The 17,029-nt window shown below is 43.7% G+C and overlaps 3 protein-coding genes across 20 annotated transcripts in view; 2 read left to right on the top strand and 1 right to left on the bottom strand.

Annotated features, from left to right (window-relative positions):
• The window catches only part of CIITA (class II major histocompatibility complex transactivator), a 29,318-nt gene extending 23,708 nt beyond the window's left edge, over positions 1 to 5,610 (top strand). For 5 of the 6 annotated variants that reach the window (XM_015877101.2, XM_032447746.1, XM_032447748.1 and 2 more), the window contains 5 exons: positions 228 to 311; positions 1,052 to 1,135; positions 1,756 to 1,839; positions 2,252 to 2,344; positions 3,847 to 5,610. In XM_015877101.2, the coding sequence (XP_015732587.1) occupies positions 228 to 311; positions 1,052 to 1,135; positions 1,756 to 1,839; positions 2,252 to 2,324 (325 nt within the window). In that variant the 3' untranslated portion in view covers positions 2,325 to 2,344; positions 3,847 to 5,610. The remainder of the gene's footprint in view (positions 1 to 227; positions 312 to 1,051; positions 1,136 to 1,755; positions 1,840 to 2,251; positions 2,345 to 3,846) is intronic. The other variant, XM_032447749.1, reaches the window with a different exon arrangement.
• A 1,337-nt stretch (positions 5,611 to 6,947) lies between these two features.
• On the bottom strand, positions 6,948 to 12,765 carry DEXI (Dexi homolog). 3 transcript variants are annotated; one of them, XM_015877111.2, is made up of 3 exons: positions 11,771 to 12,765; positions 10,505 to 10,599; positions 6,948 to 7,586 (listed from the first exon to the last, which is right to left on the bottom strand). In XM_015877111.2, exon 1 carries the CDS (start codon positions 12,138 to 12,140, stop codon positions 11,859 to 11,861), a length of 282 nt encoding a protein of 93 aa, XP_015732597.1. In that variant the 5' UTR covers positions 12,141 to 12,765; the 3' UTR covers positions 6,948 to 7,586; positions 10,505 to 10,599; positions 11,771 to 11,858. The 3 variants fall into 3 exon arrangements, with proteins under 3 accessions (XP_015732597.1, XP_015732599.1, XP_015732598.1); XM_015877113.2 differs by having other exon boundaries at positions 10,505 to 10,596; XM_015877112.2 differs by lacking the exon at positions 10,505 to 10,599.
• A 154-nt stretch (positions 12,766 to 12,919) lies between these two features.
• The window catches only part of CLEC16A (C-type lectin domain containing 16A), a 46,236-nt gene continuing 42,126 nt past the window's right edge, over positions 12,920 to 17,029 (top strand). For 7 of the 11 annotated variants that reach the window (XM_032447562.1, XM_015877125.2, XM_015877124.2 and 4 more), the window contains exons 1-3: positions 12,921 to 13,148; positions 15,637 to 15,765; positions 16,554 to 16,687. In XM_032447562.1, the coding sequence (XP_032303453.1) occupies positions 13,069 to 13,148; positions 15,637 to 15,765; positions 16,554 to 16,687 (343 nt within the window). In that variant the 5' untranslated portion in view covers positions 12,921 to 13,068. Of the gene's footprint in view, positions 13,149 to 15,636; positions 15,766 to 16,553; positions 16,688 to 17,029 lie in introns of all 11 variants that reach the window. The other 4 variants (XM_015877123.2, XM_015877129.2, XM_015877133.2 and 1 more) reach the window with 2 other exon arrangements.

Here is a 17,029-nt window from a genome sequence, read left to right as displayed (position 1 = left end):
AACTTGACAAATTTAACCCAGAGGATGATCTTGTTTATAAGAAAAGATTCTTGAAATTCAGTCTTAGTTCCTGAGCAAATCTCTCAGGTTAACAGTAACCTGGGGCTTTATCATTTTGCACTGTAGCATCGCATTTGTTCTTCAAGATATCTAAAGTCAGTTTGTTACACACTGTAATCAATTAGAATAAATGTGCACAGCTAACAAAGCAATTTCATTTACTGTAGCTTGTCACAGAATAAGATAACAGATGTGGGCGCGGAGAAACTAGCTACAGCTCTGCCCTACTTGTCTTCATTAACAACACTAAGGTAAGTGGTTGTGTCCTGTTGGGTTGTTTTATACAACATTCCTCACTCTGCCAGAAATTACTGTAAAGAGAATAAATTATCAATAGACAGGCTTTTGATTTCATTCTTGCACAATGTAGGTAGAAGGTGAATATTTAACTCAGTGTAAACATAAAGAAGCGTATCTCAGGAATGTAACAAGAACTATGCTGGTTTTTAAAGCCAATTCACAATACCTGGTGATCAATAGTGCCCTATACAAATATACACACATGATCATGGTCTACTGCAAGCTTATGCAGAGCTTGCTAAGCCAGCAATGAGGTAGTGTGTGCTTGCAGATAGGGTACTAATGGTCCATTCCACTTGGTTAAAATATCTGGCATAGGCCTGAACGAAATGACACGGGAATGTAGGAAACTGCTCTGCAATTCTGGAATAGTTTGCTCATGCTCATCACATCTGGATGCAGTGTGCCGCAGCTTTGATCCTCATTTTCATGCAGATTTTTAATTTCCTCCAATATGTCAGGAGTTTCTCCTTATTCACTAAAACTTCTAGATCTGTTTTTGCTGTAGCTGTGTAAGCTGGAGGATATTTATGACCTTGATATAGAACATGGAAGTGTTTTAAAGATTAACTGCAATTAGATAAGGATACCTTGGGCGTACCAGTCGTATCTAGAAATCTTTGATCTAATACAGAGTCTGTTTACATTGCCCATAACTCAGTTGTGACTATATTGGTTTTATTGTCTGCAGCTTATACAATAATAGCATTTGTGATTTCGGAGCGGAAAACCTTGCAAAAGTCCTTCCTGCAATGGCTTCCTTAAGAGTGCTAGAGTGAGTATGGAATATTGAAACGGCCCAGGAGAACTGGCTTGTGTGGATACTGAAAATTCAGATATTCCAGCTACAGGCAAAAGAGACAGAATTTGAGGAGGAAAATCTCTTTTTAGTGCAGTTGTGCTATGCTTAGAGGCTGACATTTGTTGAGACAGAAAATTGTGGAAAGGCTGAGAGATGATCCCTGATGTGCATTTACCTGAAAATCTGGAGTACAGCAGGAAATTCTTGAGAGGGCTGGTGTGGTTCTGGGAAATACTGAAGACTTGAATTGTTGCTGCCTGTCCTTATAGAACAGCTGTGCTTCACTCCCAGCCTCATGTGAAGGGGGAAAGCACACAGTTGGAGTACAGACAGTCAGATCTTAACAAGCAGTTCACTACAGATGCTCTGAAATCACTTGAGGTTACCACCAAGACATGTAACTTCCTAGTTTTTTAGATACTTGATAGTAAATGATTTTAGTTTGTTTTTTGAATCACGGATCTATTTTCTTTCTTTCCCTTCATCCACAAATACAATCCTGTAGTATTTTTGCTTTTGAATGAAATGTCGCTGGTACTGCTACATGATCTGATCTAAATTAACAAGACCTTTGTGTTTTTTTTCCTCCTCAGCATTCAGTATAACAAAATAACTGGTGTTGGAGCCCAACAGCTGACTGACAGCCTAAAAAAATGTCCCCATATAAAAAATATAGTGTAAGTCTCATGCTCTGTACTCTGCTGTGTCTGTAAATCGGGTGAGAACTCATGCTAATGCAATCTTTGGTATTTGCCAGATTTATTTGAGGCGCTAAGAGGAATGCCAAAATACAAAAGCAGTCACACAAATAACTCCTATAATCGGAGTCAGCTGTGGTCTGGGGGAGTGGACTGCTTTCTTTGGAATGAAAATGAATTTTCCTTTGCTCCATAGTTTAAATAATGCTATAGAATGATTTGGGGCGGAGGGGGGCGGACGGGGGGGAGGGAAGAAAAGAAAAGCCAAAGCAAAACTCCATTATCTCCAACAACAACAGCATGTTTACATATATATAAGAAAGAAACAAAACCCAAAAAACTGCGGAATGTATTAAGTTCTAAAATCTTTTTTCTGAACTTGCTCTTATAGGATGTGGAATCCTACAATTCCATATGGAGTTCTTGAACACCTTCAGCAGCTGGACTCTAGGATCAGTGTGTAGGTTCAGATGATCCTATAAAGGTAATGTAAATCCTGGCTCCTTGAGACAGACAGATTTGGTTTTCTGGCAGATTCTCATAGGTCCCATTAGCAGCAGGCACGTTAGCAGCATCTATGTGTACATGGCTACAAAAAGAGATGCTGGCACAAATCACTATCACAACAGATCACCTTTCACCTGTCCATCTTGATCTCCCATTTCCCTAATGCCAGCACTATCAGACTGCAAGGGCTGTAAAAATGAACTTCATCAGGGGCTCCTGGTTCAGCTCAGTTCAGTGCCTGGCAGCAGGCCTGCTAATCTCCTGTCTTCAGTTTTGCAAAACTAAATAGCTCTGAGTTGTTTTCATGTGTTCCATACACTTAAGAGATTGTTTTGTGATGTTTTTAGTGAAGTAAGTCACTTCACTTCTTTGTTTAATACAAAAACATCACTGCTGTTTTGTCTTCATATGAACCTGTGCCTGTACTGTACTGAGAGCAAACCATTCATTCCTACATTCGTCTTTGTCAGTACATTTTGTGCAGTTTGCCCACTCCACTGGCTGCCACTTTCACTTCATGGATTCTGCCTGCACAGCCTCAAGGATCCTTGAAATAATTACATCCTTAGCAAACAACAGCTTGCTGATGATTACCAGGATTTTACAGCCTTGACACCACCAGCCTGATGGAGATGCAGCAGGCAGCTATAGGAAGTTATGATTTCATTTAGGATTTCTACTCCTTGTTTTCCACTATGTGCTTCTTCCTGCTCCCATGGAAAAAAATATAATGCAGGATGAATCAGTGAAATGATCTCTGCAAGGACCAAGCAGTCAGAGTCAAGTCAGACAGCAGAGACTCTCCAGCTTTCTTTCAAATGACCAACATCACACTGCAGAGTGGTTGCCAGGCTGCTTAAGCAGCTGTTCTGAATAGTCCTGCAGTTGCCTTTTGCTCCCGAGTTTTGTATGACTCTTGCTCTCAGTCTGCTAATCACCACATGCAGATTTAGCTATTTTTATAGCTCACATCAGGCTACAAGTTTTGGAAGATTCAGGTGCTGTGCCAGCTTCACAGACCAGCTTTATACAGCAGAACAGAAAAGCTGTAGTGATGATTAATAGCAAACAGCACAACAAAATACCAACGCTTTGTCATGCTGAAAGATCATACCTACTTGGAGAGAAGACATTAAGGATCACAACACTGCTGGGAAGCCTCATAAGGGCAAAGTTTTCTGTAACTCCTTACATCTTTCTCCACAACCATCCTCTTGTGTTGGCAGTGCATTTTTTGTGGCACAGGTTACCACATTAGTGCAGTATCTGAGCATGTGAGGAAACCTTTATCTTCATTAGCACTGAGGATTGGCAGCATAAGGAAGCCTGGATTCTGTCTCCCATCTGGAAACATCCAGCACCCACTGACCACTGTTGTGTTTCTTCAGAGCACAGAGCACATATCTGCAGTCTTGGCAATGTTAATGGTGATTAAGCTGACGTGCTTGCATCTAATTTCCTGTTTCCACTGTTTCACAGGTAACATAAAGAAGAGGGGAGGATCTGTTCTGTGTTTTCCTATCTTGCTGCTTTATGAAGCAGGAATTAAATGCCAACTTTTGGGATAGTGGCAACATGGAAGAAGTCACACAGAACCTTCTGGGTGATGCTGGAAGTGGGTGAATGGTGGAGTTCACATATTTTTAAGAGGTCATTTAAACTGCTTTTTAAAAACTCAGTTGCGTCTCCTTTGAACTGATGAACAGTTAAGTAACACATTTCACAGAAGAACAACTGGATAATTTTCACAATTAAAAGTGAACAAGAGTCACCAGCTAATTGGCAGTAGAAAATTCTATCACTGATTCATCGAAGTGTGCTACAAGCTGCTGCACCTGCAATATCTGAAGTCATGAGAGATGAAAACTACTTGTTTTGTGGTGCCATTGATAAGCACAATTACGTTTGTTTTTATTTTAGACTACTAAAGTTGATGTTTTCACCTGTAAATCTGGATTAAATGGAAGTGTCTGGGTCAGAAGTGTAAAAATGAGCTGGAAAACAGTCTGAAATTGGGAATCTAGAAGTGGCTCTTTTCTTCGTGTTCATTACCAATGCTGTCTTTAGAATGGTATTTTTTATCAAATAACTGTCTTGTTACAGATTCCTTCAAAAAGATTGGAGGGAGAAAAGAGACGAATTAAAACTGAAAAACTACCAGGGATTTTTCTGATGATGTGACAGAAATCCAATTATACACAAACAGCTCCAGCCCAGTGCGCAAAAATCTTCAGAGTGACATAAAATGTCACTTAAATGCTTAAATGTTTTTACTGTCACAAATGGAAACTTCACAAATGTGAGGTCTTTTCTGATTTTTAGTGAAAGAATTTCACTCAATGTAAGCTATTACAAAAAGAGATTGGTTTGCAAAGTGTCAGCTGAAGCATTTGTGCATGAAATTCTGAGGAACTGAAAACAAATGTTGGACTTTTGAAGCCAATTTTTCTTCTCATTCGTATACCTGAATTGAGATTTAATTGTCACCTGCAAGTGTGAGACTAAATGCACAAATATCTATTTTATACTTGCAAATGAAATCACTACTTTGTGTTGTTGACATGGTCTGCTTCTGCAGAGTTATGAAGAATTAGGCAATGACAGGAAATCATGTGTTTCAAAGAATTAACCTGGATCTGTTTTGCTGGCCTCAGTGTTATTTGAGCCAGATCCTGGTCCTACTAAAAGCAATAGCAAAACAGTAGTCTCCTTTTCCAGCCCCAGGGAGGTAATAATACAGGAAAGCAAGGTGAAAAACACTATGGAGAATGCAATTCTAACTAGAAAATTATATTTTCCTTCATTATCTGCTTGTCTTCAAGTTCCAGCCAGAGGTGTGGAAAAATCTTATTTACATTCCTCTCTTTAAGCTGCTTGAATGGGAAGTAGCTTGAGCTAAATGCAGTGTGACATTCCCATCAGCCTACAACACTCCACTCACACAGAGCTACAGTGAACCCTCCACTTGGCTTCCTCGAACCACGCTTTGGATGACAAATGCCCCTTTAGGGATATATTCTGCAGCCAGGCTTCACTGTGACTGAATCTAAGAATATGCTAACTACTATGGAGGCAGCTGAATGTTACAGCACTCTGCACTGTTAAAACGGTGTTGGGTATTCTACTGTTCTCTTAGTGGGAGATGTATGCTTATAATGTAGATTGTAAATTGTGATGCAGTGTTTTGGTCTTTATACATCTTTTTGAAAGTATTAATAAAAGTGAGTATTCCTTTTTGCAGTAGCTTGCAGTACTCATTGAAAATCATTTCCATTTTTCTCTTTGGAACGCTGGGAAACCACCTCTGAACATGATGACAAGCTGAGGGTTCTCCTATTCCATGGTAATGGCAAGCAGCGTGTGAGGCAGACAGCACGGTCCTGCTAGCACTTACCAGTTCAGTGGTCTGGAAATGGAGAAATAATGCTTTTTGAACAGGCCATGGATCTTGTGAAGCCAACTGGTAGGCTGTGCAGCCACAGGTAGAAGGTATAAAAGTGCTGTCTGAAGCTGCCTGCTAATAACAGGAAAAAATTGACAGAATCATGGAATGTCTTGGGTTGGATCCCCAGGGATCATCGAGTTCCAGCCCATCTGGGGCTTTCTGCAGTTACAAGTTTTTAAATTAATCAAAGTCTGGATGCTCTTGTGTAACAGAGCTCGTGGGAAAGGCTCATCAGTTGAGAGCCTTGTGTGCAGAGCACTGAATTCACTGGCTACCCTAAAAAAGATACTGTTCAAATCTGCATTCCAAAATATCCTTTTAGGATGAGAAGAGCGCTTATCTTGTCTCTTTGCGCCCAAACTCTTTTTGTTAGATCTGAAACCTTGCTAAAATTCTAAAGCTTGTTTTATTATGATGATCAGATCTACTTTTAATCTGAGCACTTTCCCCATTATTAAAATATCTGAAGTTGAGCTGTTCTGAGAAATGGGAAATCTTGATCTTCAGTTCAGAATCTCCACAGTGAATTACTTGGTGGAAATAGTATTCCTTGATCTGCGAGTCACGTAGCATAAACCCACAATGGAGAACAATTACCAAGCAGCAGACGCTGTAGATCCTATGAAAAACCAAACCATGTCCTTAAAATGGCATACATGTGACCCTGAATAATTGGTGAAAGCTATTTCTGAACAGTATAAAAGTCCTAACTATACAGCCAGCAGGCATGCTGCCTTTGGTAGCAAAATTCAGCGTTCCTTGTGTTAGACCTAAATGGGCACACAAACACAAACTTAACAAGTCTTCAAACTTGTCAGCTCTTTACACAGGTGCCTATGTGAAAATTCAGAAACATTCTTGATACATCAACTCGGCTTTGTGCCTTCACTGTTATGAAAACTCAACTTTGAAGGATATGTAGTAAGACAAAACTGGCACGATACCTTTTTTGTTCCCCTGTACATGATGAGGTTCCCGATATTTCAGTTCTGGTCTATTTTTTGAAGAAATTTTTCATGCAGAAGGACTTTCTATGTGCTGCCCATCTCAATAATCAGGAGCTGCTTTCAGCAGCATTCACCTTATTTTCTGTTCAAATGGAAGAAGAACCACTCCAACAAATGACTCCTTACTCTTTCATGGAAAAGGTCAGTCTTTATTGTATTGCTTTCAGATCTGTACATAGGAACATGAACTTAATCTGCAAATTATCTTGTGTTAGGTAATGAATCCACCTAACAAAATTCAGTCTCTGATCTGTTTCAAAGCTTGCAATTTAAATAAAGTTTCTTACTAGTGCACTTCTTGTCATAATACTGCCCTGAACAGAACCTTGCGGCACTCCTGGATATGTTCCCCTGAGAAAGCGCAGATGTGGAACTATTGGCTGGTAGAGTTTTCAATGTGTGAATGCAAAACTTGCTTAAGCAGCATGTACAGTGTGTCCAGTCAGGTGAAATGGTATTTATTGAAAAATTTATCAAATCTGAGTAATATCTTGATTTTCTTTGTAAGAGAACATAGCTTATATTATTTGTTCGCAGAGTCCATCCCCGAATTACCTATGGAAGCCCAGTACTGTACATGAATCACAGCAGGTAGTGCACACTCAAGAGGCAACGGTCATGAGGAAAAGGTCACAGCTGACAAGGTCTGATAACAACTCCTCGTTGTCCCCTTGACCTTCTTTTCACCTCTACATTTCAGAGCATTGTTTTCCTCCATAACTTGATCCATTCACCTGGTCATAATCCATTTCAGGTGTTTAATGCATCTGTTTAAAAAAGAACACATAACAAATACATAGTAACCCTCCAGACCCACACTGAACAGAGAAGTCACTGTATATGTTAGATACAGCACTATGCCATCTGTTTCTTTCAAAAGTAAATCAATCAATAAATCTTTGAGGTACTCAGGTGCTGCACTGACAGCAAAGAATTCCAGGAGGACTTCATAACATTGAGTGGGCAAAAAAGGGCAGGTGACATTAGATGATGTAGTATAATCCAACTGAAGAGAAACAATCTACACCTGCCTACATGACTCTGACGTTGGAGCTGACAACTACAGCTGGGCATCACCACCACCGACTCCCTGAGCTCAATATCTCAGCCATGGCACACAAAAAAGACAAGAAAACTTCGGACATCATCATGAAGGGCACTGAGAAGATCTGAATCCTCAGCTGACTTAAAAACAGCACAGCAAAATGTGCCAGACTTCCAAAGCAAAGCACAAAGCTGGCCAACTAATGTTCCAAATGTGGCTGCAGGCCTGCTAGACCAGGACAGTAATTTGTGGTGGCAGATGTTAAAAGCTGTGTGAATGATATAATTGACCAGGATATTCACTCTTGTGTTTCTATTTTATGTGAACCTAATCCTTAACCGCGTGGGTGAAGTCATTGTTCATGATGGGCTGGACCAAAGGAAACACAGTGACCCTGCTCTGCATCCAGGCATTGTCTGCCTTGTTTCCCAGCTTTCTAAAAGTGTTCAGATACTGTGCCCTATTTGTGCTATGCTATCTGAGCAAGCCTCAGTTCCTTTTTCTGGGCCCTTCAAAGAGAAGCCTCAGATCAGTCACCTGAACTAGAGCTTTACACAGCAATACATCATCTGGTGCACATCATTATTATCGATTCTACCTCTGTCATATATGGGCTCCATTAGCCTCTGCTTTTTTATTACGGTCATACTCCGTATAAATTAGCATCATTATAATGATTATAAGAAAGACAAAGAGTTGGATGAATCAAATATACATCCTAAATTTCTCTAAAAAAATTATTCTTTCATTTTAGGATTGTCATATGAAACAAAGTGTTGTTTTGCCCATTCTCGGGAGAAAACAAATAAGAAGAAACAAACTGAATTCAACCTGCCAGGCTGTGGTTAGCGACACTGAATGGATGGTCCATCATTAAGCCACAATTCTGTCTTCTTTCCATCTAGGACAGAAGTCCTGCAAGGAACCACTGGAATACAACAGTGTCTTTACAGCAGAGCTGCCAGGTGAGTTCGAGCATTCAACTTCTAATAATGTTAGTAACACCTGAGAGTTCACACCTCTAAAAATTCCAGCTGTTGCTCTTAATACTGTCATTACTATAACTGATAACAAAACAGACAAATTATCCATCCCATGGAGTCAGTGATTCACCTCTTTCTTTGGCATGGAGATTCCTACAGAAAAACGAGAGGGTTAAAAAAAAGTAACAGACTCTGTTCAATATTTGTATGATTCCAAATCAGGGAGAATTCTAATGCGTTTACGTTCATTCTGGCTGGTAGTAACATTCTTCTGATCCACTCCTTTATAAGACATCTCAGTTTCTGAGATGGAAGAGGAGCACAGCTGAGTTAAGCTCACAGAAGCCAGCAGTAGCAGACCCAGGCAGGAGCCCAGCGTGCTTATTTCCCTCCCCACTGGAGCACTTTGCCTCCTGCAGACACTGAGCGCTCAGCTCTAATTGGCACCACTTTGATAAGCTGATGAGTGCAGCTATTTCTTTGACTGATTCTGGATTTACATGCTGGCAAAGAGCAGAAGTGCTGAGTCACGAGCTTTTGGGTGCTGGGTTCTGCTCACCAAAGACATGCACTCTAATTCATTTTGAAAATAAAAAGCCATAGGTAATACTTGTACAGTAAGATTATGTAAATCAAGTACGTCCAATTTGGTTTTCATTATCAACTGCTCATTATCCCTCTGATTAGAGTACTTTGTGATGAGTCACATCTGATTTTAAGGCAGCGCAAAGACAACAATCACATCACCTTATTTCGGGGGGCTTCAAATATAATGAAGAATCTGGCATACCCAAGGGAAAAGGACAGGTGCCATGTGTCAGCTCGATCCTGCTCAGCTCACACAGATGGATTTCTCCATTTGAGTAGGACACGAGGCTCCTTTGAGCTCCTGGTTGTCTATCTTCAACCTCTGCTACCAGTTATGGTTAGAAACCTGAACATAACTCTGCTTCTATTGAGTGTATTCAGCTGAAGTTTTCAGTGCAAGTGAGAATACAGCTCTTCTGATCCACCTGCTATTTTACACTGAAATAAGCCTTTCCACATTGTGCAGAATGGCCTCTTGGGATTTCCTCCCTTTGTATCCCTGTTCACACATGCCACTCATCTCCTGCGTGGCAGCAACACATTTCAAATGCAAGAAGAGCACCTGCAAGGCTTTAACTTAGGCTAACCACTGCTTTGCACTTGTTCTCAGTAATCGCTGGTGAGTCACATGAAGAGCATTCCTCTTATTCTTTGTGCAAAGAGCCATTCTCCTATCACACCATAAAGCTGGAACTGCTCTTCCTGCATCGTGTGCTGAATCCTCCGCATGGCAGCTCAAAGTGAGCATTCCTGTGCCCATGGCTTCACACAGGGAGCTGGTGGTGACAAATACAGCACTGTGAAGAACTGCGTAAGCAGGATCTGAGCACAAATTCCTTCTGATGGTGACGTGCTGAGCCTTGGTCTGGTAGCTGAATAACCAGGCAATTTACAGCCCGGCTGCTGAACATATAATTAAATATATAAATAGACGAAGCACAGTAATGGCGTATGCTTTGCTTCCTGGTAACTGGAGATTTGTGATTTGGTTCTCAGTGGAAACAACAATGTAAGGTGACAGCTGCCAAACAACAGGGCTGAGCGCTGCGCTGAGCGGGCCGGCGCTTACCTCTGAGCACGGAAACGTCACTGCCATTTCAACATGTGGAGGTGATGTTGTCTTACAGTGAGAGTACCAAGCACTTTGCAGAGCTTCTTAACCTACTAATATAAAGGAAAATGTTAAGAAGCCCATTTACTGACACTGAACAGAACGGTGCTCACATCCTGTGCTCTATTAGATGATGTGCTCGTGTAGTAGCAAGAATCCCCTGTGTGAGCTGATGTGGCAGCTGTTCTTGGGTCTCCCAGAAAACCAGATGAACTCACTGTAACAAATCCTGGTCAGCAGAAACATCCTCCACCATCACAAGTGTTAAAACATGTTCCTTTTCTGAATCCTTGTACCAGGTGACGTTGGAGTGGTAAAATCTGGAGTTTGGGGAAAGGTGTTTCTGAGGAGCAAAGGGTTGGGACTTTCTGCACCAAAGACTTTAAATTTCTACTAATTATGATGAATTTCTTCCCTGGAAGACAGAAGATACCGGACAGAATTCTCCAGTAGCAAGAGATACGTGTATCTCCAGTGCCACACACACCCTCCTGTGCTCCCACGTGCCGCTGTCCAAGCCTTGCTCAGCTGTATTGGTGCTATCCATATTCATCCAACACCACCAATTCCCATTTCATATTTTCTAGGCTATTGACCAAAACCTGACGCTATCATTTTATATGGAACCTTACTGAGAATATTTAGAGTTCCAACCTGTATGAAGGACTGCACTGTAGAGATGTAGTTTTGCTTTTGTGGTGTGTTTTTTATCATGTGGAAGACACCAAAATAGCAGCGTGGCAGGCAGCACTTGTGTGACGTGTTACCAAGGTCATGTCTGTGACCTTACAGCAGAACCCCCTGCCTACACGTTTTCATGCAGAACTTGAAAGGCATCCTAACCTCATTTTCAGACTCACAGGCGATATTTTGCTTAAACATTCTGCTGGCAGATCTGGGAACGCTCAAACTGTGAACGTTCTTGTTAACATACATTTGGCACAGAACGTCCTCGCTGGAAATAGTGCTGAACTGCAGTTCAGCGTTACAAAACGCTGCATCTTTACATTGGTAGCGTCACCGACAGCTACAGCTCTAACAAACCGGCTGATCAAACAAAACCCTCGTGCTCCGATCGCTGCGACGATCCCGGGTTAAGGCTCAACGCACCTTCGAGCCCCGGGCAGCGCAGCCGCTCACCGCCCGGCCCTCCCCGCGTCCCGCCGGTCCCTCCCCGCCGTTCTTAATGCTGCGGGTCCCCTGGATCATCCGTTTCTCACTTACTTCTGCGGCCCCTCCGCGGCCCGGCGCGTTCCGGGGGCTCCGCAGGGGCCGGGCAGTGCGGGCATCCCGCGGCCGCGCCGGGACGGCGTCACTCCAAGTAGGAGTCAAAGACGTCCAGCTCGCTGTCCGTATCGTACGGAGCGGAACCGGGGTCGGACAGCACCCCCAGGTCCACCAGCGCCTGGTCCATGTCCTCGGGCAGGAAGACGATGCCCACGTTAAGGACGATGTACTCCATCAGGAAAGCGTAGTACAGGATCAGCACGTTGACGAAGAACAAGCCCACGTAGAACATATAGGGCAGCACCAGCAGCGCGTGGAAGGCCCAGGACTCCAGCGAATCCAGCCGCGCCGACACCGCGGTGTGCATGCAGCCGGACCGGCGGGCAGCGGACACCGGGGAGCGGGGACGGGACGGAGCCGGAGCGGAGCTGCGGGGGGAGGCGGCACCGCCGGGCTGCGGGCGGACCGAGAGGCTGCGGCAGCCCCAGCCCCAGCCCCAGCCCGGCACAAGGCTCCGCAATGCCCCGCAGCGCCGCCTCCCGCATCGGGGCCGAGCACCTGCCCCGCACACTGCGCTGCGCTCCGCCCCAACGCACTGAGCGACGTTTGACCTCCGTCAGTGCGTCTGCTGCGGTGTGCGGGGTCGGCACTGCGGGGCTGTATTGTGCTGCTGTCCTGTACTGTTATACTGTGTTGTCCTGTGCTGCTGTCCTGTATTGTCCTGCATTGTTGTCCTGTATTACTGTCCCGTGCTGCTGTCCCGCAGCGCTGCGGGGCTCTGCGCATCATTCCCTCACCTCACACAGAAGCGAAGGGGCGACTGTAAACTTTTTATTTCTTTTCCCTTTTTATTCACACAGTTTGATCCCGCTCCATCCCTTCACCCCCCGTCGCTCTGTGCCCGCAAAGCAGCCGGCACAGCGTTGCGTTGCGTTGCGTTGCGTTGCGTTGCGTTGCGTTGCGTTGCGTTGCGTTGCGTTGCGTTGCGTTGCGTTGCGTTGCGTTGCGTTGCGTTNGTTGCGTTGCGTTGCGTTGCGTTGCGTTGCGTTGCGTTGCGTTGCGTTGCGTTGCGTTGCGTTGCGTTGCGTTGCGTTGCGTTGCGTTGCGTTGCCGCGCTGCCCGCTGGGAGCTGCAGTCCGCTCCGAGCACACCTTCCCGGCGTTCCCCGGCCGCGCATGCGCAGAGCTGTGTGTGTGCGCGCCGGTGTCCGTCAGCCCGCTGTGCACCGATTGCGGCCTGTTGCCGCTCGTCCCCTTGGAGCCATGAGGCCGTAGAGCCCGCCCAGCACAGCCAGCATGTTCGGCCGCTCCCGGAGCTGGGTGGGCGGCGGGCACGGGAAGGGAACCCGCAGCATTCACTCCTTGGACCACCTCAAGTGAGCGAGGGCCGACGGAGCGAGGGGCGGCCGGGAGAGGGGATGGGGGCGGCGGGAGGGAGCGGGGCGGGGCGGAGCCGAGCTGTGGTGTGTTGTGTTGTGTTGTGTTGTGTTGTGTTGTGTTGTGTTGTGTTGTGTTGTGCTGTGCTGTGCTGTGCTGTGCTGTGCTGTGTGGTGTTGTGGTGTTGTGGTGTGCTGTGCTGTCTCGCAGTTGCCATCATCGCAGCAGTTTATGGCTTCTGGTCCTTACCCAACCTAGAGCAGTGTTTTAAAGCAGTCAGGCCGCACAGCAGTGTGTGACAGGGAAATCAAGGCTATAGAACAAAGCAGTGAGCAGTGAGTGAGGCAGCAGCACTGCAGGGAGGGATCCGGGAGGGTCCGGCTGAGTGGCACTGCAGGGAAGAGCCTCACTCACATACAAACAGCAGTGTTCATGTATGTGAGCAGTGTTCTCATTACAAGGGCTGGTCCTTTGGTACTAGTCAGTGCTTGGGGAGCTTTAGGGTCTGTCTGGGTTCAGTACAGGTACTGATGCATGTTAAAATTCAAAGAAACTGAGTACACGGTTGGAAGGAAAAGGCTGATGAGAGGAATGTTTGAGGCAAGAAAAATGTGGTCTCGTGTTTCCTTGTAGCCACAGAAGGTAGAGCAAGTGATATCCTGCTGGTGGTTTGACTTCTTACATGACAGCTGGAGTGCTGTCCCTGCTAAAGCACCAGATTGGGGTTGGGGTTGTTGAGTGTGTCAGGGATGTGGCAGTCAGCCCTAACGAGCTCACCTGCCTGTGAGCTGTCCGTGTTCCTGCCTTTTCAACTCCACCTCGCATTCCTCGTCACTGAGCTGTGCAGAACTCACTGAGCTTGCTGTTAAAAATAGGCTCAGTGTATAGGAGGTACATGATGGTAAGTTAGGAGAGCAGAGGGACCGTGTCCCTTAGGGAGTACTTACATATATATACATATACATACACACACATATATATATATGACGTTCTACCTATATATAGAACTATATATATAGTTCTACCTAAGTTGTAGACAAGACGCCTGTTAATGAGAGGGTTATTCCTTCTTATCAGCAGGTGTTGGATCTGGAACTTCTGTTTCTGTTAGTTTGAATACAGTATGAGACTTGCTTGAGCAGATTGGCTGAAGGCACACTGAGGTTGTTTGCATGTCTGTTTCTTTGCTAAGTGGCAGTAGTTACAGCTTAATCTGCTTTTCTAGTGGTGAAACAAGATTGGGAGAGGCTGTGAGATGGTGCTGTGCGCCGTCAGTGCTTCTGGTGGGTTGTTTTGAGTGCTTGGCACTTCTGTTCCCTTTGGTGAGCAATGGCTGGGCTGTCGGGGATGTAAGAGCAGGCAGCCTTAGCAGCTGCAGGCAGGAGTGCTGGTAGTGGCTTGTGAGAGTGATCTGAAAAGGCCTTTGCTTCCCTCGCCCTGAGCTCTGAAACTGGGCCAGAATCTGCTCCTTAGGGCCGAGCTTCTGAAAAGTTTGATAGAACACACCCTGGGCTTTCCAGCTTCAGTGGAAGGTGGCAGAACTCAAGCATGATGTCTTTGTTCCTAAGTGCAAAGAACATCGTTTCCTATCTCTTGCCTGTTGCTACCTCCAGTGTGTTTCCCCTTGTTGCTTCAGTGCTTGGTATTTTAATTGTTCCCTGATAACCCAAAGATTTTTTCGTCATTAGAGCTTCGTGCTGAGCATTTCTCCTGGCTCGGCCTCATGCTCTGCCTGCAGCCCTTTGCCTGGAGGCTTCCTTCACAGCCCATTCATTTCCTGAAGCATTGTCCATGCTATACTTTGTTTCCTCTGCATGAACAACAAATAACCACGTAACTGCCGTCAGCATGAAGAAGGAAATATGGTTAAATCTATTGGTGTTTTTCCCATTTCTGAGCACTTGACTTCTTAAACTCTTATGTGTTATTGTATTTTTTAAAGTAATAAATAGACAAGCCATTATAACTTTCTATATGTGTGAGTTACTGTAGTGTGTATTATTTACACTTATTCACATATTTCTTATGTGACCTGTGTATGTCAAACTCTTATATCCTTCTTTTTTCAGTATTATTATTGTATAAATGCATTTAAAATACAACAGAGGGAGGAAGGGAGTATTTCTTGTGCTTTAGTTTCCCCTTCCTCTGTGCTCGTTGGACTTTAAGGTGCTTCCTGGGAAATTCCCTGAGTTGAAATGGGAAGCACTGAGGGACAAATACTGCATAGTTCTCCTTCCTTTGTTAGCATATGCAGGAACATTCCTACCTCACTTGGCTGATTAGGGGTTAGTGCTGTTTGTTTTGTTCTGTTTTAACAGTTATTTTCACTTTGCTTCATGATTAAAAGGAAATGTAGGTGTTGTAAAACGGTGATGAGAAATATTGCTTGTACGTTTGTACCTACATTGTCTTAGTGACGAAAGACAGCTGTGGTGCCTGTAGAAGTGGCAGGGCAGTGTGTTAATTGTTCTGTTCTTCTTCTAGGTACATGTATCATGTCTTGACTAAAAACACAACAGTGACAGACCACAACCGCAATCTCCTGGTGGAGACTATTCGTTCTATAACAGAGATCCTTATATGGGGGGACCAGAATGACAGCTCAGTGTTTGAGTAAGTATTTGCAGGCAGCCTTAGCTCTGGCTGTGGAGCATGATGAACTATGAAGATTCCTAGTTTTCAAAGATAAACTTTTCCAAGGCAATTTCCTGCTGATGATCGTGAAAATAGCCTGTCCTGTAGTCGAGAGCTAAGCAGGATCACATCCTTGTGTTATGAAACAGAATTTGCTTCTGTTAATGAGAGTTCCAAGTTCAGAGCTCCTTTTACATGCTGTTTCTTACTCTCGTCTTTTGACATAGGTACAAAAGTCAAACCTATTAGTGCTCAGATTTACTCACTGCCTCTTTTAAAATGAAATGATGTTCATTTGTTCATCCTAGTTTCTATGATGCTCCTAAGAGATACCTTGTTCTAGCTATAATATATAACATGTTATTTTAATCCTTGTAAAATAGTGTGATAGTAAAAATAACTTGGGAAGGGGTACTGATTCTTCTTATCTGTATGGCAGCTTCATGAAATTTCTTCCCATGTTCTCTTCTGGAGGGAATCTTAGAGATAAGCAGCTTTTAATGCAAATAAAAGCCTAAGAAGAAACTAAACAACAGAAAAAGAAAAAACATAGATACGTATTTATGATGTCCTGCTAGGAAAGAGACCATCGTTGACTGTTTAAGTGTCCAAGGTTTTAAGGGTTTTGAAGATAAAGCTTTGCACCGTATTCTTACATAAATATAGTACATGCTGTTTGTCCAGTTTGTTTAGAATTATCTCTGATGTTAGGAAAATCATGTTCTTGTCAATACAGCAAGTGACCTTATTGTACCTCTTTATTTTAGCTTCTTCTTGGAGAAGAATATGTTTGTTTTTTTCTTGAACATCTTGCGCCAGAAGTCCGGCCGTTACGTGTGTGTGCAGCTGCTGCAGACTCTGAACATCCTTTTTGAGAACATCAGTCATGAAACATCACTGTGTAAGGGCACGTTTAGGAGCTGTTCAGGATTAAATGATCAAAATCTGATTTAATATGCTTTAATTTAATAAAATTTAGTCCTAGTGCCCCTTCAGAACAGTCTCTGTGAATTCCTAATATTCTTTTTAGTTAAACACTATTGAAAATGTTGCAGTTTAACTCTAACTTGCCTCTTAATGTAAATTTTTGTTAATACAGTAGTTGTTTGGTACTGCTGAAACATTTTATATGTTTAAAGGTGTTCTTTAGGTCAGCAGATTAGTCATGGTCTAAAATGTTTCCCTTGATGCTGCAGATTCTGCAGCAGAACTGTCATCTAATTTGTACTGGAACTGTTCTCCC

Source organism: Coturnix japonica, chromosome 14, assembly GCF_001577835.2.
Source record: "Coturnix japonica isolate 7356 chromosome 14, Coturnix japonica 2.1, whole genome shotgun sequence".
Taxonomy (NCBI): Eukaryota; Metazoa; Chordata; class Aves; order Galliformes; family Phasianidae; genus Coturnix; species Coturnix japonica.
This window is presented reverse-complemented; position numbering and strand designations above follow the sequence as displayed.